The sequence below is a fragment of the Mchenga conophoros genome, linkage group LG16 (assembly GCF_057382185.1).
Source record: "Mchenga conophoros isolate Kocher_MC1m ecotype Shallow Benthic linkage group LG16, M_conophoros_male_GT1.1, whole genome shotgun sequence".
NCBI classification, from domain to species: domain Eukaryota; kingdom Metazoa; phylum Chordata; class Actinopteri; order Cichliformes; family Cichlidae; genus Mchenga; species Mchenga conophoros.
In genome coordinates, this window is record NC_140541.1 from 18,554,494 (window position 1) to 18,579,174 (window position 24,681).

Here is a 24,681-nt window from a genome sequence, read left to right on the forward strand (position 1 = left end):
CCCTTATCCTCCTCTCCGTGCTTCCCGTTAATTGTTATTCGGTGAATGGCCTGATTGTTTGAGGTTAAATTATATTTGCATGCAGCCTCTGCTTTCAGTGATTTCATTTATCTGGTGAATTACATGAAATTTCTTTTTTTCATCATCATTATTATTATTATTATTTATTTTTTTTAACGCTTTAATTAATTTTCTGAAGGACATCACCAAAACAAACAAGATCATTTATATTCCTGCATTAACCTTTAATCCTTTTAATCAGTGTTGTGCTGCTAGATTAGGTCCTTACGTCAGAATATATCAGATTAAGTAAAGATTTAAAAAATGGCTGATTTGTTAGTTTATTACTATCCATGCAAATAGAGTTCAAGCGTGCGTGCAGTGCATTGTTATATAGCTACAGTATTTGCCATACTGCTCACCCAACTGCTCACATAGCCAGTAGACAGCACGGTAAAGAACAGGATTACTGGATGTGGACTGATGGGGTTTTAATAAAGAACACGATGCTCCACTGACACTTGACCTTTGTCTCTACATCCGTGTTTTCAATTCTATCCTCGCTCATTGTCAGTAGTTAACCTTTGGAAATACTGGAAGGTGTTGTTGCTGTTGTCCAGTTTCTTGTAGCTTTTAGCACCTCGCAGTGTGTCTGTCATGTAGCTTTCCTTCTCGTATATAAGTTTGTTCAGTTTATTTTTACTTTGTATCCCATGACACTCGCCAAATGATTAAATGTGTTACATTTCTTAACTTTATTTAACTTAGATATAAGTAAACTGCTTGTTAATGCAAATATCTAACCAGCCAATCACATGGCAGCAGGTCAGTGCATTTATGCATGTAGACATGATCAACACGACCTACTTGAAGTTCAAACATAGTGTAAAAATGAAGAAGAAAGCTGGGGTTTTGAATATGTGGTTGTTGGTGGCAGATGGTCTGGTCTGACTATTTCAGAAATTGCTGAGCTACTGGGATTTCCGACACAACCAACAACCATCTCTAGGGTTTGCAGAGAATGGTCAGGAAAAGAGCAAATATCCAGTTTGGCAGTTCTCTGGGTGAAAATGCCTTCAAATAGAGACTGTTTATAATCAAGGTATGCAGAAGAACACACAACATGTCAAGCCTTGCCCAGATGGATTACATCTGGTTTTGTGAATGTTACAGTGAGTTCATTAGGGGTGCTAGTGGTGATATATATTTTCAGTGATATAGCAGGAAATTAACTAGGCATATAATTATTTTCTTTCTCCTTTCCCCCTTATTTTTCAACTAACCTGCAGTTCACAAGAGCATAATAAACCTGGACATTCTGTTTTTGGTGTGCCACCCCGATATTTTAGTGGCCCCCATATGGCCACCCCTATGAAAAAAATCTGGAGGCTCCCCTGATAGTATACCAAAAAACAGCATGCATATATATATATATATATATATATATATATATATATACACACACATACATATTATAAGTGCAGTTACTAATTATTATCCAATGCATGGATGCAGTAACTTGCATTGAGTGTTATATAGTTTCTCAAAATATACATTCCCAGTAGTCGGGTCTTTATTTCAAAGCCCTTACAAAGATTTACATTAAAAGCCATTAATTCATAATATTCAGCTCTCATGAATTAGTGGAACAACTGTTATTTAATTTGGCTTTTAATGATAAACTACAAATTATGAACAATGATTTCATGCTCTCCTTTATTTCTGCGGTCAAACTGGAGATGGTACAACTGATGAAAATGGACATGCACACTCCCACGAATCCATTATGAGTACTTGGCACACCGATTACATCAGTTTTCTTATGATTTCATTTGTCCAACTGTGATGTATCCCTACAGTGCACTTGCTGTCTTCAATCACAGTATTGTTCTCTACACAGCTGTGCTGCACCGTTCGTCTACGACACTTAACAACTTTAGTTCTATTTTGTTAAATGCATACCCTGTAAGCCATACATTATTTATGTCCCTGGGTAACAACACAAACCTCACATGAATAAAACATAATCATCTAAACTGTGAAAGAAAGCATAAATACAATTCAAATGTATTCCAGAGCCACTCAACATGATACAGCATAAAACAGCAGTGACGGACGTTTATCTGTATGGGCGTTTTGTGTTTTTTTTGCAATGTTCGCAGTCTGAAGATACATTTGACTAAACTTCAGCATCCATTCAGAGGAGTTTTTGTCCAAACGTTAGAGACTGACAGATGTTTGCAAAGGGCTGCACTCTATCTTTAAACATCTTTTCCTTCTTATCTTTTGCTTAAGGGGGGCTTTTTTAGCCTTTGAGATAGGGTGGTGGAAAGAAGACAGGAAACACACAGCCATGAGTCGATTCAAACTCAGGCCTCTGCAATAGCCTTATGGCATTTGGGCCACCTGCTCAACCCAGTGAGCGATACTACTGTTGCTATTTTTGTATTGACTGCAGTCTTCATTGTTTTGAATAGTAGAAAATCCTCTAAATATCAGAAACATTTTTAATTATTGGAAAAAAAATCACGTTGTCTTATTCTTATCTGACTCATGATTTGAGATTAAATCTGTCTGCTGTGTTATCTCTCGTCAGTGGTACACTAGTCCGGACTACAACCTGTTCGGTCCATACATGGAGCACCGCAAGCTGCATCCTGACCAGCCCTTCTACATCCTTCACCCTAGCTATGTGTGGCAGCTCTGGGACGTGATTCAGGGCAACACAGAGGAGGACATCCAACCCAACCCCCCATCATCTGGCTTCATAGGTGAGTGCACACTCACGCATGTCTTGCATGCGTGCAGTGGTTGCACATGTGATGCACGTCTGTCCCTTCAGCTGCTTCTTTGTTGTTATCTTTGCAGATTGTTGCCCGCTCCTATAGCAGATATATATGCACACAAACACACGCACGCTTGTTTGCTGATGGTGTCACTGAATGCACAGTGACACCATCAGCAAGTGGCAGGATTATGCAAAATACCAACACACTCGAAACCAATATATTTAAACAGACAGGAATGAAGATATGCACTTTACCTTCCTGTCCTGTTGCACTGTGCATTCTTATACATGATGCTAGGAAAACGGGAAATTGGTTCGGTTGTCTTATTCTTGAAAAGCTGCACACATCCTGAACTTGCTAGGGAAAACTTTCCTGAAATTTCTTTAAGTAGTCTTCATTGAATTGTTGTCCAGGCTTCTTGAAAGATTTTCAAAGCTCTTTTTTGGATGTTGTATTTTTTTAGGCCTGCCAATTCTTGTTTTGTCCTCCACCTATCAAGTTTCCTCAAATATCTCAAGGAAACACCGCACACCATGCTGAGATATGGCTATTTTTCAGCTAAAAGCTCTTTGAGAATCACCTTAGTGGGAAACATACTATATTATGCTTGTCAAACTGGCATTTTCCAGATTCGTCTGAAAAGATTCTGCTAGAGAAAAAAAACCCACATTTTTTGAAACAGGAAAGCAACAAAGACTCCACAAGAACACGAAATCTAAGTAGCATTCACGCTAGTGAGCAGATATTTGGTGTACAAAGGGAAAAACTTGCAAAAGCATAAATAAAGCATCAGCTATAAAATATCTAAACAGCATATTAAAAAAAATAAGTCAATTCAAATTCAGCGGACTGCAGAGGGTTGCACATGAGCGCAGAGGAGAAACTGGTCACTCTTTAATCTAATTACACTTTTCTTTTAGCTTAATCCAGCAGCTCTGCTGCATCACAACCCAGGAATCTGCGCTTTGGTTTGCCGTGCATCGGGCGACCCACGTTACAGCTGGTTTTCATTGTGACTGCACTTGATAATCTGTGAATCAGTCGCTGATTACACAGCTTAAATGGAAGGCAAAAGAGCTTTACACTGGAGAAACAAAACCCTGCTGAAGTGTTAGGCATGACTGCCTGTATTTAAAATGTCACAATGTTCCTTGGAGGACTCTGTTGTTTATATTTGTCATGTTACTTTAAATTAGACTGTTTTCCACTCAGCTGAGATTTTGACCTTCAGGGGAAAATGAAAAGCCGTCACCCATCTGTTGCTGTTACAGGATGTGTTTCCATTCTTTTTGGTTTTAGACATTGGCGTTTTGTCAAAAGTGATTAAGAAAAACGTATTATTTTCTGTTTTGTCCTCATTTGCACCTCTTTCATTTAGGAAATACAAGAAAAGGTTCCTTTTGCTTTTTATAATATTCACAATGTCACACCATCCTCCAACCTAATTTACGATGCATGATACGTTCCTTTTTCAGCAGCAGACATTTTTATTAAATCATTTGAATCCAGCAATAAAATACAATTAAACTGGTGACGATAATGTTATTTGTAATACCCAGCATTTCTGAACAGACTACTCTTAAAATTAATTTCATCCGAGTCACAATTACAAACACAATTTGACTTAACTAATAACACAGTGCTTTTCTTGTTTTTATTGAATACACTGAGCAGTCAGCTGCATCGCAGACTGGAAAGAGTAAGCAAAGCTTTTGTTGTGGCTTATTTTTTTGCTTGCAGCCTCTTGAAGAAGCACCAACCTCAATCACACATTTTCTGAAGGTCCTGAATGGCACCGCACAAAAGTGAGGAGGAAAATGACTCATCAATATTTTCTGCAACTCTATGTCAGTGGGTTGAGGTCTGAGCACTCTGACCTCACTTATAACTCCCTTAATCTTGAGCAGGTCCTGGTCCATTATAGTTCTAGATCTACAAAAGCAGTAAAATACTGATATCTGCTTTATGTCTTGCAGTTGTCATTTAAGTAAGGCCAGCTAAATGTAATCAGTTTCCCTAAATTTGTGCATTGTGTTTCCCAGATATGCCCGTAATGTCCATCAGTCATCAGACTGGAATCCTTTTTCTGTGGCTGGCCGTACTGGATAATCATTTTGAAACACTGGCCCTTTTATTCCGGAAAGAAGATGAAATCATACCTGCAAAAACTCCTGCAAAGAAACAACTTTGTAAGACCAACTAAATCATAACCAAAGAAAGCACAGCACAAACACAAAAACGAACACAATTCAAATAAACGCCTCCATGCAGAACAAAACTGAAGTACACGCATGATAAAGGTTCTGGGGGCTTAACCTTTCGAATTCTTCAACATTTAAAGCCAAAGCAGCAGGAGGGAAAGAGGAAAAGCAGAGTTAAATGATGCTTTAAATGATCCTTGCTGATCAAATCACAAGTCTGCGCAGTGACCTCCCCATTTACAGTGACACAGCGACTGAAAAGCAGCAAGGAACAGGCGCTGTTTTACTGGGTTTTTTTTTTAACTCTTTGTTTAAAATGTAAATTTAAAAAAAGATCCTGTAGTTCAAAAAATAAATTTGGCCTTTTTAAACTGTAGGATGAAAACTAAGAATATGTAATATACTGAAATATATATAATATATACTGAAATGAATGTAATGCATACACATCAGTTCGGAAACAGACTAAAACCTTGAACCCACCACAGTGACGGTGCCCTTTATTAAAAAATACATATTTTTAATAGACGCAAAAACGTAGAAATAAGTTTGAATGAAGTTCTTACCTTTTTTTTTTTGCATGTACTGAACAGGAGAAGGTGCGTGGTGGATGATAAAACTGATTGATACCAACATGTCTGGTTGCATCACACATGGGTGTACATGTATGTATGCATTTGCATACTTTACATGCATTTCTGTGGTCGTTTAGCACTTTTGTGTTATGTATAGTAAAAGAAAAAAAGGTTTAAAAGGGCACATTTATGGTCTACAAATACAAGTTTACACATAACACGAAAAAGCACATCTACTTTCTGAAAGCTCTTGTCCACAGTCCACCGGAGTTCACATTCTGGGTTATTCGTGCTTCATTGTGATGGCGGTGATTCCTGTCTGATTAATGCTCATGTTCAGGGGGTGAGCTCTGGAGGGTTTGTGTGCTTGGTGTCTGCGGTGCTGTAGCACTGGTTGAGAGCTTCGGTGGAGATCTGGGCGGTGCAGGCCACCGTGTTGCTGTAGACGCGCCGGTTAAGGTGGATTACCGTAGTCTTGGACGGCATCGAGGTGTCGCCTTTCTCCGATGACCAGCAATCGCAGTGAAACAGAATCAGGAAACACCTGTAAAACTGAGAGGGAGAGGAAAATAGTGGAATCACTGCATGAAAATGGCCTAATGGTGTGTTCAGACTCACCGAAACTGTTGGTTTGCTTTTTGGAAACCGCAAATATTTTTTAGCCAACACCAGAAGCAAAACTGCAAATAGAAGAAGGCACTTTTAGCTGCTCTCTTATTTCCCAAAGAATCTCCATGGCGACTGGATCTGCATATTTTGATTTGGCAAAGATTTTATATCCTTTCATACTCTTCCTGACAACAACCGCCTTATTTATCCAGGCTGGGGACTGACAGCAGGAGTACACTAGTTGTAACCCCCTTTGGACTTTTTCTAAAACACTATACCAGAGAGCCACTAGAAGGAGAACTTCAGTATGATTGAGAACTCATTTATGATGTTGCCAAATTTTCTCCAAGCATTCTCCTTCTTTTTTTGCTGCACAAATATGCCTTTACATAAACTCTATGTGTAATCTAACTGTAAATAATTCCTTTAATGTTCCCAAATTGAAAACGAAGTGATGCTTGGGAAAAGAAAAGGATCTGTTGTCGTGGTAAAGCAGGTTACCTCCAGCACTTGGCGCTTCATTTCTTTGGAGGTCTATAGCACAGAACTTGTTAGGGTCTTATGACATCCTTAGGATCTTGTGGAAGTGACTCATCCATCCAAATTACAAATCTGTCATCAGTAACTCGTGTTTTTCAGCTTTGCCTTCATATTAGTGGAATACAGTTGTTAGGGGGAATATAGAATTCTAATAATGCCACAGACCACGGAGTCAAACTTAGCCCTCAGTCATGGTGGCAGCTCATCTGTTGGTACCTTACTGTTGGAGGTCTTGCTGCAGCTCTCCCCACTTCAGGTTTTGCACAATGGGGGAGTGGAGAGGTCTCAGAACATATCATCAGCCATACCAACAAATATAATTACTGTGGAAGGGATAATTATTCTCTCTGACTGAAGAGTCCTTGTTAAAATATATGTGTGAGGTCACTGTTTTTTGTTTTAGTTGCATTTCACAGAAAAATCCAGAACTTGCTGAAGCAGGCAAAGTCGAAGTCTTCATATATTATTCACAGTGTTATAGTTTTCTCCTCCCCTCTTTCAGCACAGTTGAGCTTCACATTTAGTCTCTTTGCACATTTTCAGATCTAATAGAAATTTGTCAAGTTTGTGCTAAATTCCTTTTCCGAAGACGTATCGAATGCCCGAAAGGCTCGCACACCTTTGATAATCAGATGTTTCCCACCAGGCCGTGTATTTATTATCGGCCCACGCTGATAGCGACCTTTACGAAAACTGAAAGGATTTACCTTATCTCCCGGCTTTAAGAGTTCCCGTTTTGTGAATGTCACGACGGGTTTGTAACGTCTCTACTTTGATCCCCGGAGCAGATAAAATAAAATGGATGTCATTAACTTCTCTTTGGCCATAAGTTTAGATTTTGGTTTTACCAGATTGCTTCCAGGTGTGAATGTGTGTTTTGACAGTGGTCCTGGGGGACTATTGCCTTGAAAAAAAAGAGAGAATAAAAGACAGGAACAGAAGGTTTTAGCGTTGTATTTTATAAGTATATGTGTTGTTTTTATGTTCTAATAATTTTGTAATGTTTGGACCTCAAATGTTTGGCTAAAAAGTTGAACTCTAATTTAGTTGGCAAGTGTTGTGTGAAAATATTTATTTTCTCCTGTATGCTGACATTGCAGGTATCCTCCTGATGATGGCGCTGTGCGAGCAGGTGCACGTGTACGAGTACATTCCCTCCATGAGGCAGACGGACCTGTGCCACTACCACGAGACCTACTATGACGCTGCGTGCACACTGGGTGCCTACCATCCTCTCCTCTATGAGAAAAGCCTGATCCAGCGAATCAACATGGGCCCCGTGAGTGACCTCGAGAGGAAAGGACGCGTCACTCTTCCAGGCTTCAGCACCGTGAACTGTGACATCTGATATATGAAGCCTGGCCTCATGAGCCCGGACGTCACACACACGAACACGCACACACTTCTGGCCTTTTCAGGCTGACCATGGGAGAGGTGCAATAATGCCCCTATGGACAAGGAGGTTGAAGCTTGCAAGTTTCAAATAAAACCCGTGAAGAGCATAAGCCATAGCCCTCCAGGGACGGATAAACATAGAGGTTTCTGAAAGACCTTGTCTTTATTACGATGGTATACTTGACCAGAGGCTGGAAATTAGAGTCTCCAGGGTGGAGCTGAAAAAAATAAAATATAATATCAAATTTCTCTCTGCTTTAGCTGAGCCACGTTAGCTGTGGAGCTGACTAGGGTAGCAACTGATCTTGTTTTAGGTAGGCAAGTGCGTTTTTAATAACTGGGTGTGTTTCCAGTGATGTAAAATCTGTGTTTCTCAGTACTATGGATGGTTTTCCACTTTAAGGAACTGTCACTCTTTATAACAGCGAATTGTATAATTATTTTTTATATATATATATATATATATATACTGGTCCAAAGGGTTGTGAATAAACAAATCATCCATGTTGAATGTCATAGGTACACAAACTCGACACAAAAGTACATGCAGAAGAATGCAAACTAAAAGAAAGATGAGAGGAGCTGTCAAAGCTATCACGTTACTGTACATATTCCTGCAAAATCATCATAATGAGGGGTTGATTTCATACTACTGAGCTTATTACTGAATTATTGTTCTGTGCACGCTGACTGATAACCACCAGTTTGTCACGTTTTGTTTGGGGGGGGGGGCATTTGTGTACTTAAATCAGAGTGAACGGGGCCAAAACAGAACAAACAGGTACTCAGAACAGCCGTGACCCTGTGCCTAGCAGTCAGCTGAACACTTTCCTCGGGTTGCCTTGTGACTGTTCAGACACATGCAGTACACACTCTAGCAGGACTGCAGTACCAATCAGTTCGATGTGTGGAGCAGTAGACTTTCCGAAGTGATGAACATCAGGGGATCCTCCGCTCTGCCTCAGCAATCACCAGCCCCTGTTTGTGACGGTCAGTTCACTCTCTATTGAATGTAATTTTAACACTGCGTGTTGTGGCCAAACCCTTGCTGGAGCTCATCTCTGTGGGGTTATTTCTTTATTGCGTAACAGCATGAAGTGCATTCCCTACAACTATAAATGTCTCATATTTTCTGAATCCTCTGGTATTAGTCTGTGCCTACCCGCAGCTCAGAGTAGAGACAATTATGAAAAAGGAATTTGGACCTGTACTAACCTCGGATTTACTTTGTCTCCAAGGTAGGGGGGATTTTATGTTTACAGAGTGCCGTGTCTTCAGCGAGCTCGAGGTATTCGGTCTGTGGGAATGAGAGCATCTTTTTTTCTTTGTAACAGATTGATCTTGTGCCATTCGTTGTGGTTTGTTGAAAGATATGAAAACACAATAGAAATGTTGCTTTAAATAGAATGATGTCGCTCTTCAGTAGAAACACTAGAGCATAGTATCATTTAGATAATAGCTGGTGTTAACAGGAGCTGGATAATATCTGGAATTTGTCAGTATTTACCAAAGGACATAAGCTTTTTTTAACCCCCTCCTGAAAAAAACATTTACGACTTAGACAGCTAAAGACATGAACATGGATCCTTATTTTAACCATGTTTAAGACCAGTTACTACCACTGGTATTTTTTTTTTTTTATTAAAGTATTTATGTACTGTAAATTTTGATATTATGCATTTATGTTTACCAGATTTAATAATCAGATGGCAATTCAGTAAATTACATGGATGACAAACGTACTGCTTCACATAAAGGGAAATCAAAAAATCAAGAATTTGCTCATTCTCACAAGAGCTTTTTCTTGCACTCGTGTAGCTGACTCAGTTGAAGTTTTATAAAAATATTTTGAAGTTTTGCTGTGGACACATTTCTTTTCCAAACCCCCATAAGTACTTGCTTTTTGTCCAGACAAGTCATTTGACTTTTCAATTAATTAAATTAGTAGCTGTAGCAGGTGTATGACAAATATTTGGATCATTTTGCAAAAATGTTATGTATTTTATTTTTTTCAAATCTCCCACTTTAATTTTGAGTTGATGCACAATATCCCCCTAATTTCTAGTTAACAATGTAACATAAAATCTTACGCCCACATACCTAACAACTACACGTGATTACTATATGGAGGACGTGATCTTTCTCTTAGAGCTCCGAAGCTGACAGAGTTGGTGAATATCAACCGAGCACAAATAAATGAGGCGCCAGTGATTGTTCTGTAGAAACAAGCAACATTTCTTTGTGCGATGCTACGAGTGTGTTCATCTGTGCCTGCTAGAAATCGAGTCTTAGTTGCTCCGTCCAGGTTGCCGTTTACACTCCGGAAGCACCGTTCACTGTTATCTTTGTGTTAGCATGTTTGCCTTTGCAGGTGCTTGTTGGGGTTTGATTCCGTGTTTGCAGCAGTGGATATCGGTCTCTAGCCTGGCCACAGTTTGCCCTTCACCATCACATCCATGTCCCTTTGTGCAATAATTTGGGAAATCTGCGCACACCTCTACACTCTGCCGTTTTTGTTCCCACACATGAGCACACGTGAAAAGGCATTTTTGTCGTTTTTGTTGGGTTTTTCCCCCTATTTGCTCAAAAAAATGAAGAACGTTTGTAATGTGATTAACAACTTGTTGTTTTATTTGTAATGTTATTACTGAATTAGCTCAGTAATGCCAAACATTACAGCAATAGTGACAAATGTAATGCGATTGCAGTAACGCATAACTTTGTACTCTGCAGTACACCCAATCTTGACTGTAACAGAGATTTTAATGTATAGAGGAGGTAGTTTAGATGCTTAATAAAGGACTTATGATTCATTTTAAACAATGCAGGTTTTTTCGCTCTGCTGTACGTCTTATAATTGCGATAAACGATAAAATGTGCTTGTGATTGTAGCACACTGAAGGTGTGAAAGCCCTGAACGTATTGTACGTGTGCATTGTAGTAACAGGTTACTTTCCAATGCACAGAGCATGCAATTCAGGAGCAGGGCTAGGTCTTAAACTGTCTGTGCTGTACTGTGATGCAAGTAGGCACCATTGTCTTTAATGTTGTGAAAGGCATTCGTGCTTGCAAGGTTTTCTTTTACTGAAGTGATGTTTTGCAGATTTTATTGCATGCTTGTGGATCACATTCATCTGCAGTGCGGCTATCAGCCGCTCCATGGAAGTGCTTGATCAGGTGCAATGCCTTCTGGCTACTTCATCTTTGCATCTTTAATATTGTGCCAAATCCCATCTTTAATTGTGTTCCAGTTTGGGTGGGTTATTCATGGGATGAGGACTCAGAGTAACAGTAGGACTTCTTAGGTGCTTCTTTCTGCAAAGGTCGAGCTTAACTGAATTTTGTATTCTTTTTAAGATGGGACATTGTAGTCAAACTTGACATTAACGTTCTTTGGTTGTGAAGTAGTGAGTTGAAAAATATGTTTGAAGACATGCGTGTAACATTTACCACTTCGAGCCTCTTTCTGTCTGCTCTTTACTCTCGAGGCCTATTTTTCATGTCGAGTTTTTAACAAGTGTTGTGGGGATTTCTGTACCACACTGCCTCTGAAGAATTGTTTAACATTTGTTCTTTCTATAACTACCTTTTTGCAGTATTCTTTAGATGAGGAAGAGGAAAGGAGTGAGTAATGAGAGTGATTGTTCTGTTTCCCTTTTAAGAGCCTTAGGGCATTGTTCTTGATTTTTTTTTTATTTCTCTTTGGTCAGTGAAATCTCTTGATATTACACTTGAATTGATATTTAAATCAAGCAGTTCTATGATTTCAGCTGTTGTTTGTCTTTTTCTACTGTGTAAATAAAGCTGTTGTACATGTTCAAATCTGTTTTTCAGAATTATAACTCTTGATTTTAGGTAAGACACGCACATGCACATAATAGCGACTTACCTGTTTGTTCATAAGTATATAGATGAGGGGGTTGATGACGGTACTGCTCTTGGCGAGCAGTGAGGGAACTACACTGGCCACGGGGCTAATGATGTTGGGTGGGCCAAATGTTGCCATCATTGCCACGACACCATAAGGCATCCAGCACAGCAGGTAGCAGGCTGCAGTGGTCAGCACCATGAACAGAATGTGGTACTCTCTCCTCCGGGCTGCAGTCTTTCGGATCTTACCCACCTGCGAATAACGGAACAGGAGAGAGAGGAAAAAAAATATTTCTGGAAAATTTTGATTTGAATTTCCTGAAGTGTGTCTTATATCTAAGAAACGTTAAAATTACTTCTTTTTCACTGCTCTCATGTAGTAATCACAAACAAAATGCAGCAGTAGCTCACCTGGCTCATGAGTCATCACAAATCTTACACTGAAAAAAAGTGACTGGCCATCTCTTGGGTTTATGTAAACATCTTGCGTGTATTTAACACAATTGCCTCATGCTCGGTATACCGAAAAAAGTAAATTGGGTGGTTGTTACATTAATAAAGTCTACCTTGTAATTTGAACACAAAAATTTCATGTTTCTATCTTGAACGTAATTAAATCGTGGATCTGTATGAAAATCACTGGAGTTATAAGAGGCAGACAACTACACACACACCCACGTGTATACTTTTGCTATTTATTGTGGTTTAACCTGTCATGGACAAAAACATACAAAAAATTCTGCATCAAGCCTTAGAAATCATAGCTTTCCTAGTTTTGTTAGCCTTGGATTGGTGGCATGGTGATTAGTGCTGTTACCTCACAGCAAGAAGGTCCTGGGTTCAAATCCACAATCTGGGTATTCTCCCTCCCACAGTTAAAAGTCATGCAGTCATTAGAGTTTAGTTAGGTTAATTGGTGATTCTAAATTACCTGTGAATGTGAGTGCAAATGGTTGTTTGTCTCTATGTGATAGACTGGTGAATTATCCTGACATATTTTTAGATATATTGGCAAGTATTTGAAAATGTCTCTTTTATAATTATAGTTTTCTGGGTGCAACCATTTAATTTTCAATCCCATGAGAGCCCACTGATTAAAATTAATAGCAAGGGTGAGTACTCATATACCTCTTTTCCACCAACACAATGTCAGTACTGGTGTGGACCTAGTTCCTCCTTATTGAGTGGTGAGAACCATGCAAACTTTGACAGGTTTGACAACTGAGGATTATTTAGCTGTCTGCCAGTCGTTTTTTAGTGGAAATGCACGGAAGTCTAGATTGGGCACTGGCACAAGCACTGTGTAAGTGAAAAAGCCATATATCTCCTTATCACTCCAACGCTGCTGGTCGATTGTTAAAGGTGTAATGAAACATATTCTAATTTGAATTCGTGATTATGTGACTAGATTTATATGTGCTGAAATGTAGCTTCTCTTTGCAGGAAGTTAGCTAGAGCAAAGGGAGTGATGCACATGGTGTTTTTTTAACACTTGTGACTTGGACACATATTTCAGTAAGTAGTTCATTTATTATTTCTGTCTAGTTTTGAGTGTATTTTATAGTGTTTGGCAGTTTTCTGATGTTTTTATTTTTGTCTAATTTAACAAAGCTAATTTGAAGGTGCTATCCTTGGTAAGCTAGCCTGTTAACTGTTACTGAAAAAGTAGAGCACTCACAAGTTTTTATTAGTATCATTAACATTCTATTACAGTGTACATATAGTAATATGTGTTTTTTTTTCTGTATTCAGTTTTATTTTTGTGGTAATTCTTCATTAAACATTGTAAAGTTTCAAAGTAATCAAGGACTTATAGTTTTATTGAAATATCAAAGTGTTAGCTAGCTTTCTACCTCTGCCAGAAACCTGCTGTGAGGATTGCATACCAAACAGTTAACACAGTGAGGAAATTGTGTACTACTGAGCAGCAACTTTAGAAGAAACTATAGTTGGTATTGCCAAACTGCTTGGCCACCCCACTGTACACCATATGATGACTACTAGTTAGGAACATTTAGTATATGTTTGTGATTTTTTTCCTCTTATATAGTGAAACAGCTCTGGGGTCTGTCTAGTTTGACTGATCCAATGTTAACATCTGTCTTCTGGATGCGATTAGGAAATTATATCAACAAGGAGCTAGAGTGTCTTGTGCTTCCGCCTGATGCCCACCTGCTTTCCCCTCAGTATGTTTCAGCTTTTAACTGATTCCTTTGTCCAATATGTGTCATTTTAGCCTTGTGTTTTTTGCATGAAATCTTTAATATGCACAACAACACAAAAAAACAACATAGACTTTTCAACATCTTGAAACTTTGGCAGGACATAAGGACAATAAAAGCCTGGAGGAGTAAGTTTCATGACAGTACCCGACCTCCTTTTTTGATAACACTATTGATGAGTATTGATGTTTTTCCATAAAAAAAAAATCACATTTTAATTCATCTGACTACAGCTTCACTAAATGGGCTTTGTTTTTTGTTTGTTTGTTTTTTTCTTTGCATGGCAAAGCTTTCATTTGTGTTGAACTATGTTCAGTGACGATAGATTTCTGAAGTCTTCGTGAGCCTTGAAAAGAATTTAGAGATTCCAATTCCATTATCAATATCACTTATGGATTAGATTCCTTGTCAATTCTCAGTGAGTTCTCATTGGCTCCACTTTAAAACATTACTTTTGTGCAAATGAACTGCATGCTCTGTAGTCAAATATTTGTGCATGTTGGAGGTTTTTCAACATGCACTGATCACATCTTTGTTGTGATCAGTGTTGGGTCATTACTCCAAAAAAGTAATTTGTTACACATGTTACACAGAATATTTTTCATAAAGTAATGATGTATGTTTTACTTTTTAATGCAGTTAGTTACTGCTAGGAGAAAGTAATATGCTATAGTTAATAGTTATACTACTCATTGCATTACTTTTGTCTGTAAAATGACCTGAAAAAGAGTGTCTCATAATTACCATTTAACAATATAATCCTGAGATGGAGGCTGCAGCCTAACTGCTCCTCAGTTTGTTACCTGTTGAAGTTCACAGTCTGGTCACTGGACTGACACAGCTCACACAACTTTAATGTCACTCTGCGCTATTGGCTAGCTTAGCGTGCTGTCTGTGCTTGCCTGTCTTCAATGCGGTTTCCACTTTACCTTTGCGCTTTCATGCTTTGTTCAATAAAATATAAATAAAATGTCCATATCCACACTGCAGACTGCGGCACTGTTTCTACTCTGGCATACAAACTGAAATCAGCTGATCATACTACTGCTAGGGAGGAGAGTATGTCCAGTCATCAAACCTCACTCCAAGAGGAGCATTGGAGATTTGTCTCGAACACATAAACACTGGCTAACTGTGTTTTCTGAACTTGGGGAACTCATTTGATCAAGTCTCGTGGGAGTGCTTTGTGAGTATGGGGTATCAGACAATGCTGTGGGCCATCCAATCCCTGTTCATCTGTACTCTGAGCTTGGCTTGCACAGGTGGTTAGAAGTCAAAATTGCTGTCTGTGGGTGTTTGACTTTTTCATAGATTTTATCTGTATTTATGTACAGAATTTCCAGGTGCAGTCAAGGGACTTGGGGTGTCAGGTTGGTTTCAGGATCTCGTCTCTGCTTTTTGCAAATGATGTAGTTCTATTAGCTTTACTGAGTGGGGACCTACAGCTTGCGCTGGGCTACTTTGCAGTGTGAAGTGGCTGGAATGAGATCACTATTGATTTACCTGTAAATCTACATCCCTACCTTCACCTATTACCACAAGCTGTAAGACAGAAACAAGTTTACATCTCTTAGCTTAGATGGATAGACAGAGGGGAGGTCTGGGCATCTCTTCTTAGACTGCTGTTCTCTTTACACAAACTCAGATAAGTGGCAGAAAATTAATGGATGGATATGTTACATGTCACAACTTTTTATGAGTATGTATTGTAAAACTAGATAATTTTCTTTTTAAACCGTATGCATGGAGATCCCAGTGCATCACCTTATCAGCACCAACACAGAGTTGCCTGGTTTAGTTCAGCAATAAAGCATCAGCCAAACTGTATAAAGTTAGATGCACTCTTTGATTTAATGCAACCTGAACTTATTAGGCTGGAAACTGGTGTCCTGACAAAGGAAGGTCAGTGTGTAAAATGTTATGAACTTAACAGCTTATTTAAAGTTAAACAAAAGTAATGAAACTGAAATAAAACCAGTTTATCTCATATGATCCAAACATAGATAATTATACTTGGAGGGGATTTGAAAAAAAGCTGCTTATTGATACCAGGGGGTCAGTCTGAGTTCCTGAAGTGCTTTAAATCCACTATATTAAAGCAACCTAAAACAAACCCAAGAAGATGGTTGAGTAGCTTAGGCTTTGTCTGAGTCATAATGCTGTGATAATCCTCTGCTACCCTCCTGTTGCTCTCAGGAATAAATCTAAAGCAACGGGAGTGGAACATCTTTTATTTATTTACCCAAGACAAGTGAAGTCACTCACTTAAAAATAGAAAAAAAAATACCCATGAACCAATCACCAAAGAAACTGTGATTGGTTGACTGATTCCCCGCAAACCGTGTTACGTTTCTTTGCTTTTATTTTTATGTAAATGAGCAGAAGGCATGAATATATTGCAATTCATCAGTAAACTCATCATAAACATCTGTGTTCTATGAATATGACTGTGGTGGGAACGTATCTTCTAGCAGCACTGCTCTGTTCCATTAGCTGAGTGGAGTACGTAGCTTTAACTTTGATGGGATAGATATCGCCTTGATTTATAGACTGTCAACCAAATCTGACATGTACTGTTGATGTATTTAGCCAGAAACTTCTTCAATCAAACTTCATTGTAGCTTTGCAGAAAATCTCATTGATGTCAGATTATGTCATCTGTCAGATTTTATAACTTCTGTCTGAGAGATATCTCAGATGGATGTGGAACATGTCAGGATTTTAAATAGGACTGACAGAAAAACGTTTACCTTTCCAATGTGATACCACATGAACAGAACAAATGGGAAAGGCTAAATGTTTTCAGGTGTATTCTAGATTTTCAGCAAGTTTCATGCAAATAGATCAGTGTGCAGTAAAAATCAGAAGACTTTTGTTTGCAGTGCTGCTCTATTTTAAATTTACTAGAAATTTATACTGTTCAGAAAAACTAAACAGTTTTGTTGACGGGTAAATACATCAGCTAGCTTTTATTTTTCTTTCTTTAAGTCAGCAAAAATAAAAGAATGGGCAGATCTGAATATTTGATGGTTGATTACAACAACTTTATTGACCTTACATGCATTTCACGCTGGGGACATTTATTTCTGAAAATAGCCCTGCTGGGACACGACAGATTAGATGACCCAGTGGGTCCTCGGAGAAAAGTTGATAACCCTACAAAGACTTATGATAATACAGTCAAAAGCTAAAAGTTCAAAATCTATCCAGTTGTCCAGTGCACAAAACCTACCCCTTCCTCTGTCTTACATGTTAGTTTTATCTTAGCAGAGATCTGTTCATATGAAGCTCTGAAGCTTTGTCACCTTTGTCAGTTATTAAAAAGCAAAAAAGCTCTTTTCGGCCATGTTTGACATCTGCAGTGTTTGGTGTTCAAAGGTGCAAAATCACTCTAAGCAACTTGTAGCTTTATTTTTGACACCTTATTCCTAAAAGAAAATACAGCATAGACATTCACATGTATGCAGTTAATGTGTGACTAAGTGTCAGTGTCTGACAGCTAGTGTGTGTACCTGTTTGACTGCCCAAAGCAATCTGCTGTAGCAGTAGATCATCACTATGACAGGCAGACCCAAGCAGAAAATGAAGAGGCAGATGATGTAGGCGTGCGATTGGGCACTGTTAGCAGTCCAGGACACAGAACAGCTTGTTCCTGCCCCCTCTATGCCATAGCTGCTCCAGCCCAGTAGGGGGGGCACTGTCCAGAACAAGGAGTACAGCCAAGAGCCCCCAACGGCTATTAGGGGCTTACGGTAGTCTGGCCCACGCTTGTTGTAAACAGTAAGGGTGCTGTAGCGGTCGTAGGAGAGGATCACCAGAGAGATCAGCGAAACTATACCTGAGAAAGACAGAGATGTGGAGGCGTGAGGCAGTGGGGGTAGGATGTAACTGGCTCAAGAGGGCAATAAACATTTATACAGTTTATAATACAATAAATTGCAACAACGGGCAGTCATAAAAGTACAGAAAACAATATTATATGATCTTAGTCTTTAATGCTGATTGTTCTTGAAAAAACACTCACTTAAAAGTGAGGAAATCTTAAAGGTGATTGCAAGGTACATGAAGTTTTGAGCCAATAAACTTCCACCAGAATCACAAAAGCCAACAGCATGGTACTCGTGGGAAATTCACGAGAGTACCAAATCAATAGCTTTAATCGATTTTGGGTCAGGTCTTTACAAAATATTGAGCTGGTGTATAAAAGAAATAAAGATTGGAAGATTTAATTAAAAACAAACAAAATGTTCACTACAATCAGTGAGAAACACTTGTTCACCTTAGCTTCAAAATGCACCTCAGTCAAACTGAAATATCTGTGAGAATGAATCTCAATCACAATGACTCATTGTGTCTGATCTTACCTGCAGTCAGTTAGGATTTAGACACTGTGCTAATGGATTGTCACAACAAGTGATTCAACAAACAGCCACCTTCATTGTGCTAATTAATTAAAAACATTTCTTTGAGGTGTACCAAAGACTGTGCACATCTTCATTTAATATCATTCACGAAGAAATTAATTACATTTGGATAATCACTGTCAAATATAAAGCTTTGTGTTCTTATAAACCTTGCCATTTTATAATAATCTTAATAATTATAATATTTTTTGTGACGACACAGACTTGTCTGTAGAGACAACGGAATTTTAAGAAGTGACTGCTTGGCCATTGAGTCTTCATCTGTCCGTGTGTACAGCACAGTATAATCAATGCTTAATTACTAAATAACTTTTGTTTCCTATGTATTATCTGCTTAGAATGGTTGTACCAGAAGGAGAGAGTAGCCTGAGGCTATGACTATACTGTGTACAAGTCCTATCTCTGCCCTACGCATGACCAGCACCCAGTGCTTCCAAGACACAAGAAAGAAAAACCCTCAAGAATCCATCGGAAATGCTACCAGGTCATTTAATTTGACCTTTATGAGAAAAACGCATAACCGAGAACACAAGAGGATCCAAAGCTGTCTGCAGCCACAGAGGAAAAAATATTTCATGTAGAGCTTGGTGGTAAAATTGGTGTCTTTCCCAAAAAGCCAAGCATTACACTGTATACAGAGGGATCACCCTCTGTATACAGTGTAATGCTTTCCAGCATCATGATGTTTTTTTTCTGTCTAGCAAAGTCACCATCCCATAACTATTCATTTCAGCTCAATCTGTCAGTGCTTTTTGTGGTGCAGCATTTTTCCTCTAAACTAATGCATCTACCTCCTTGAACTATGGCTGATTGGATTTACCCTGGTAAATGGCCTGTGTTTGTATAGCGCTTTACCAGTGCCTAAGGACCCCAAAGTGCACATCCAGTCATCCACCCATTCACACACACATTCACACACTGGTGATGGCAAGCTACATTGTAGCCACAGCCACCCTGGGGCGCACTGACAGAGGCGAGGCTGCTGGACACTGGCGCCACCACGCCCTCTGACCACCACCAGTAGGCAACGGGTGAAGTGTCTTGCCCAAGGACGCAACGACCAAGACTGTCGGAGCCGGGGCTCTTTCCAATTACAAGACGAACTGCTAACTCTTGAGCCACAATCGCCCTGATCGCCCTACCATCCCACATACTGCACTTCACTGCTTTACACACAGTGCACACATGAAGCATCAGACATGAAAGAAATAGATATTTGCATGGGATGTTTGATGTGTTTGTAAATTACAAAGTAGTTAGATTAAGTGAATGTTACTGCATTTTGCAGAGCATCTATTTGCTTCAAACTGCTCTGACCATCAAATTGTCTCATTTTTTTCTCTGCAGTTTATTACCTTTCTCATTTACACAGTTTGCACAGTGTTACTATGTTATTAACACATGCCAAATTAAAGATACATCACGTGGCAGCAGTCAGAAGTGTATCATTGATGAGATTTCCCATGTTATTTCTCTAAACATACTGGTGAACCTAGATAGCTGATGGCAAAAACACAACAATAGAAGAAACCAAGTGTACTCAAAGCACACAGCTAATACATCTAATCTAATAACTCCTATTATATGCCAGCCACAGACTGTGTTAGGTAATGCTTCTATTAAACTAAATTTAGCTTTATTAAAGGTCCAGTCTGGCTGGCAAGCTCATCCTGTTTAATGATTTTATTTCCAAAAATTATCTTGATTTTATGTTCCTAAATAAAACCTCGTAAAACAAAAACAATGGTTATTATTGAAACAGCCCCTCCAAATTTCAGTTTTATAGACCCTCAAAATAAAGTGCAAAGGATTGACTAGATTGCCATTAGGCATGACTTTAACATTGTTAAGTTGGTGTTTTTAATATGCATATTGATCAACACAGCAATAGCATTACCAAAGAACTTTTGTGTATTCTGGATCATTTCAGACTCGTATCATATCCTACACCTAGTTATTTCCAAAGGCCTGTGGTCGATACTGCTCTCTTTGACAATAGGGTGTCTTTTTTGACCATCTCTGCGGACAGTAGAATCAGAAGGTGCTTTCTTAATAAAAAATTACATTACATTGTCTACCCATTTTTGTCTACCCATTTTTTAATGGGTAACACTCTTTTTAATACCTTTCCCAATAAACACTGGGCATCTGATAGACATGCAGCTCATGTCTATATTGGGTCTGTCGGTCCAGGAGCTATTCTGGACATCTATTCGACATTCATGGTTGGGCATCCAAATTGTGGACCTAGTTTGAATGTCGACATGTAGACGTCTATGACAGCTACAGGAAATTTATATGATTAATATATGTAATATTATAAATTTTGGAATTCATACTACAACGTGTTTAATAAGATTCAAAGAGCATTTGCATTATATATGGTTCATTTTGTAAGTATCCTGTTTTATTATGAAGAGCTGATTGTAAGAGCAAATAAATGTGGTTGTGATCGGTAGCTGGACTGAGAGAGAAGTTGCAACAGAAAGTACGAATAGTTTGTACAAGTATGCATGTATGAACTGGACTACCTGCTTGACAGTCTTTGTTGATGCACACATTTTGCAAATTAGCTGTGAGAAGCTGGGGACATCCACTGATCACTCAGCATTCCCTCGTGCATTACTGTTACTGTACAGAAAACATGCCCTCCAGCCTCTTAAAAAATGGGACTACAGAGCCTCCAGAAGCAGTATTAAATTGATGTCAAAAATTAGTAGGTTTGACATTGAAAAGACATCGACAACGACCGCATTTGGACTATAAATAGCCTGTACACAGAGGGACGGATATCAACACTAGATGTTAAGCAGACGTCAGAAAAAGACGTAACCTGGCGTTACAAAACAACCTCTTCATTGGACCAAAATTGTACACCGGAAAAACGACACCCCAACAACAACACATCATTCCGATGTCACTTTGTGCAGTATGTTCAGTTTAGATGTCTTTAAAGTAATAAACAATATTCATCTAAATAGTGACAGGTCAAAAAGTCCTAATACCCAATGACACACAACTATCGGTGCTACCTCAGGACTATGGTCCCCTACACTTTCACAAAAGTTGCAGTAAACAAATTATTGAGTAGATATGCCAAAAATTCCTGAAAATGAACTCAGAAAAGACTGAAATTGTTTTTATTGAAAAAAAAAAAAAAAAGAACGAAAGTCTATAAAAGCCTGTCTATAAAAGATGCTTAAGTCTTAAATCCAGACCAGAAATCTTAGCATAATTCTGGACTATGGCCTAGATTTTCACAGCTAGATAAAAAAAATTAAAAAATATTTTTTAAAAATGGATGCATGTTTGAAGTAGATACAGATGAGAATATTATAAGAGTATCTTTATTGATCTTGAGCACCTTACTCTATTTTCAAATCTCTGCACTGGTTTTTTTGTGTGTCAAAGGACAGATCCTAAAAATACTGGTACAAGTTTACGAAGCATTTAATCTACTCGTGCCTCACAAAACACCCAGAACGCTCAGGTTAAAGGGAACGTACCATTTATGTACATTCCCATATTTAGAACGAAACAAAAGTGAAGCAGTTTTTATGGTACTCACCTGTGGAACAAGCTTCCTGGACAGCTGTGCCAAGATGAGACACATCTGTTATTTCCTTTAAATTACAGTGGCTATGTGAGAGATACACATATCGACGGGGCCGGGTTATGTTAAAAAGTATAAATGGTTATACTTTGTTCATTGGTTCAAAGGTACCCCACACTTCTTTTTTGGTTGCTTGTTTGTTCTGGTATATTTTTCATTTGAACTGTTATTCTGCCAGAGTACTCATATTAACCAGATGGCATTGAACGCCCCATTGGTGTGTTAGGAAAACTCTTTTGTACATATGTTCCTTGAAGGGGTTTTGGAGTGGTTCTTTTTCCACCGCAGAAAAGGGCTAGGAGTCGGAGAGGAGCTGCTGTATGTTTTTGTTATGATCGGATTGTGAAATAAAGCATATACAGTGAGAAAGCAACTCCAGGAGTCATCCCTGCCTTAAAGCTGCAACATATCATGGCGAGCCAGCCAGGAGGAAGGTTTGAAGAACTTCCCGCACGAGAGTGAAGCAGAAGCCTGGTTAGCGCCATTAGCGGCTAACGTTAGCGCTACCGCACGGCTGAAGAAAAACCTTTCTCCAAGCACCGGACCTGAAATCTGACGGACTAAAGACAAGCTTGTGAGTACCCACAATGGAGATAGAAGCCCGACGAGATAAGATCACCGCCACACTCTGCCAGCTAAGTCGTGATCAGCTCATAGAAGTGGGTTATAAGGTGAAAGGCTTTGCTACACCGCTAAATGAGCCTACAAAAGACACTTCCAGACGCCAACTGATGAAAGTTATAGAACATAAACTGGACGAGGTGGAAAACAGTTATACACCAGACGATGCTGTACAGTTTGTGAAAGAACTTTTATCGTTTTTGGGCGAATATAAAGCTAAAGACAATACGGCCGAGAGTGATTTTTCCCGCCCTTCAGACGCAAGAGACAAGTATGACGAGCTGCAGGAAGAAATTAGAGCGATAGGGCAGAAACTCAAGATGGCGGACGCTGCCCCGAACCTGCTGTCTTCTAAAGTACCAGAGGTGACAATTCGCAGGGAGTTTCGCATCTGTGGCCAAATAGGTGAGGGAGGGCAGCGCGATCGGCTGTCCTATACCAACCTGCTGCATCAGATGGAAAATGGACTCCGCAAAGGCCACAGTGAGTCAGAAGTTATTGAAGCAGTGATAAGAGCCATCAATCCAGGTCTCAAACTGCGTGATATGCTTGAAATAAAGACTGATTTGACACTCACACAGTTAAAGACAATATTAAAAGGACATTACCGAGAAGATGACACATCTGATTTGTACCAAAAACTGATAAATATTTCCCAAGATCCAAAAGAGTCAGCTCAAGACTTTTTATTCAGAGCCATTGAGCTTAAAGATCGCCTCCTGTACGCATCCAAGGACAAAGAAGCAGAACACTACAGTCGGGACCTGGTAAAAAGGAAGTTTTTGAGATCAGTGGGTACTGGGCTGCAAAATGACAACATAAAGTTCCAGATTAAAGCCCTTCTTGACAACCCAGATGTGACTGATGAAATGCTGATTGAGAAACTAAATGAAGCTGCCAATCTCGAGACAGAAAGACTGAACAAGTTAAAGAGGAACAATACAAAACCACCAAGAATCAATGAGCTACATACTAGGGATGAACCACGCAGCAGCTCACAGATCCCCGCCACCAAGGAAGACAAGAAAAATCATCCTCCACCCGAAATGCACGACCTGGTGAAAGAGCTGAGGAACGAGGTTGCAGAGGTGAGGCAGATGGTTCTTGCTTCCCTGAACGCTGGCAAGTCGCAGACTACAAAGAGGACATCAGATGCTGCCGCGGGTACCTGGAGGAAGAAAGGCTGCAGGACCTGCCAGAGCAACGGAGAGGGAGACAACTGTACCCACTGCTTTAAGTGTGGCCAGCCTGGCCACATCTCCAGAGGATGCCGAGCTCCACTTCAGCTGCAGGGAAACGCCAGAGGGCCACTGCCACGGGACCAGCAGTGACCCCACCGCCACATCAGGAGTCCCGCTGCTGTGGTTGCTGCCACCAGAGAGAGTCGGTCAGCACCCCACTCCAGAGGTGTGCAGGCTGCTCATCTGTCAGTTACTGTTCTAAAGCCTGTCAGGGACAACACTGGCACCATCACAAACATGTATGTAAAGCGGTGAGGCTAGTTGAACAACATTTGAGGGAAAGAGAGAAAAAGGGGTGGTTGTCATACATGGGATATTCTGACCTTCTATCAGATAAGCAAGGACAAAAATTAGTGAAGCTGATTGGTAGACGAAAAATGGTGAGATGCACCTTTGACAATGTACCAGTCACCGCATTGTGGGACACGGGTGCACAGGCTACCGTAATAAATGAGAACTGGAGAGTCGAGCACTTACCTCACACCACTATCAGGGGGATAGATGAACTCTTAGGTTCAGAACCATTAAATGGGCTCGCAGCTAATCAGACAGAGATACCATTTATGGGGTGGGTCCCTGTA

The 24,681-nt window shown here is 39.5% G+C and overlaps 2 protein-coding genes across 3 annotated transcripts in view; one reads left to right on the forward strand and one right to left on the reverse strand.

Annotated features, from left to right (window-relative positions):
* The window catches only part of st6gal2a (ST6 beta-galactosamide alpha-2,6-sialyltranferase 2a), a 42,525-nt gene extending 33,689 nt beyond the window's left edge, over positions 1-8,836 (forward strand). For both annotated transcript variants that reach the window (XM_085250591.1, XM_085250590.1), the window contains 2 exons: positions 2,597-2,771; positions 7,815-8,836. In XM_085250591.1, the coding sequence (XP_085106717.1) occupies positions 2,597-2,771; positions 7,815-8,062 (423 nt within the window). In that variant the 3' untranslated portion in view covers positions 8,063-8,836. The remainder of the gene's footprint in view (positions 1-2,596; positions 2,772-7,814) is intronic.
* tmtops2b (teleost multiple tissue opsin 2b) overlaps positions 4,243-24,681 on the reverse strand; it is a 36,789-nt gene continuing 16,350 nt past the window's right edge. Inside the window, exons 2-4 of the mRNA XM_085250592.1 lie at positions 17,714-18,039; positions 11,999-12,232; positions 4,243-6,117 (exon numbers count right to left, since the gene is read on the reverse strand). Of these exons, the coding sequence (XP_085106718.1) occupies positions 5,902-6,117; positions 11,999-12,232; positions 17,714-18,039 (776 nt within the window). The 3' untranslated portion in view covers positions 4,243-5,901. The remainder of the gene's footprint in view (positions 6,118-11,998; positions 12,233-17,713; positions 18,040-24,681) is intronic.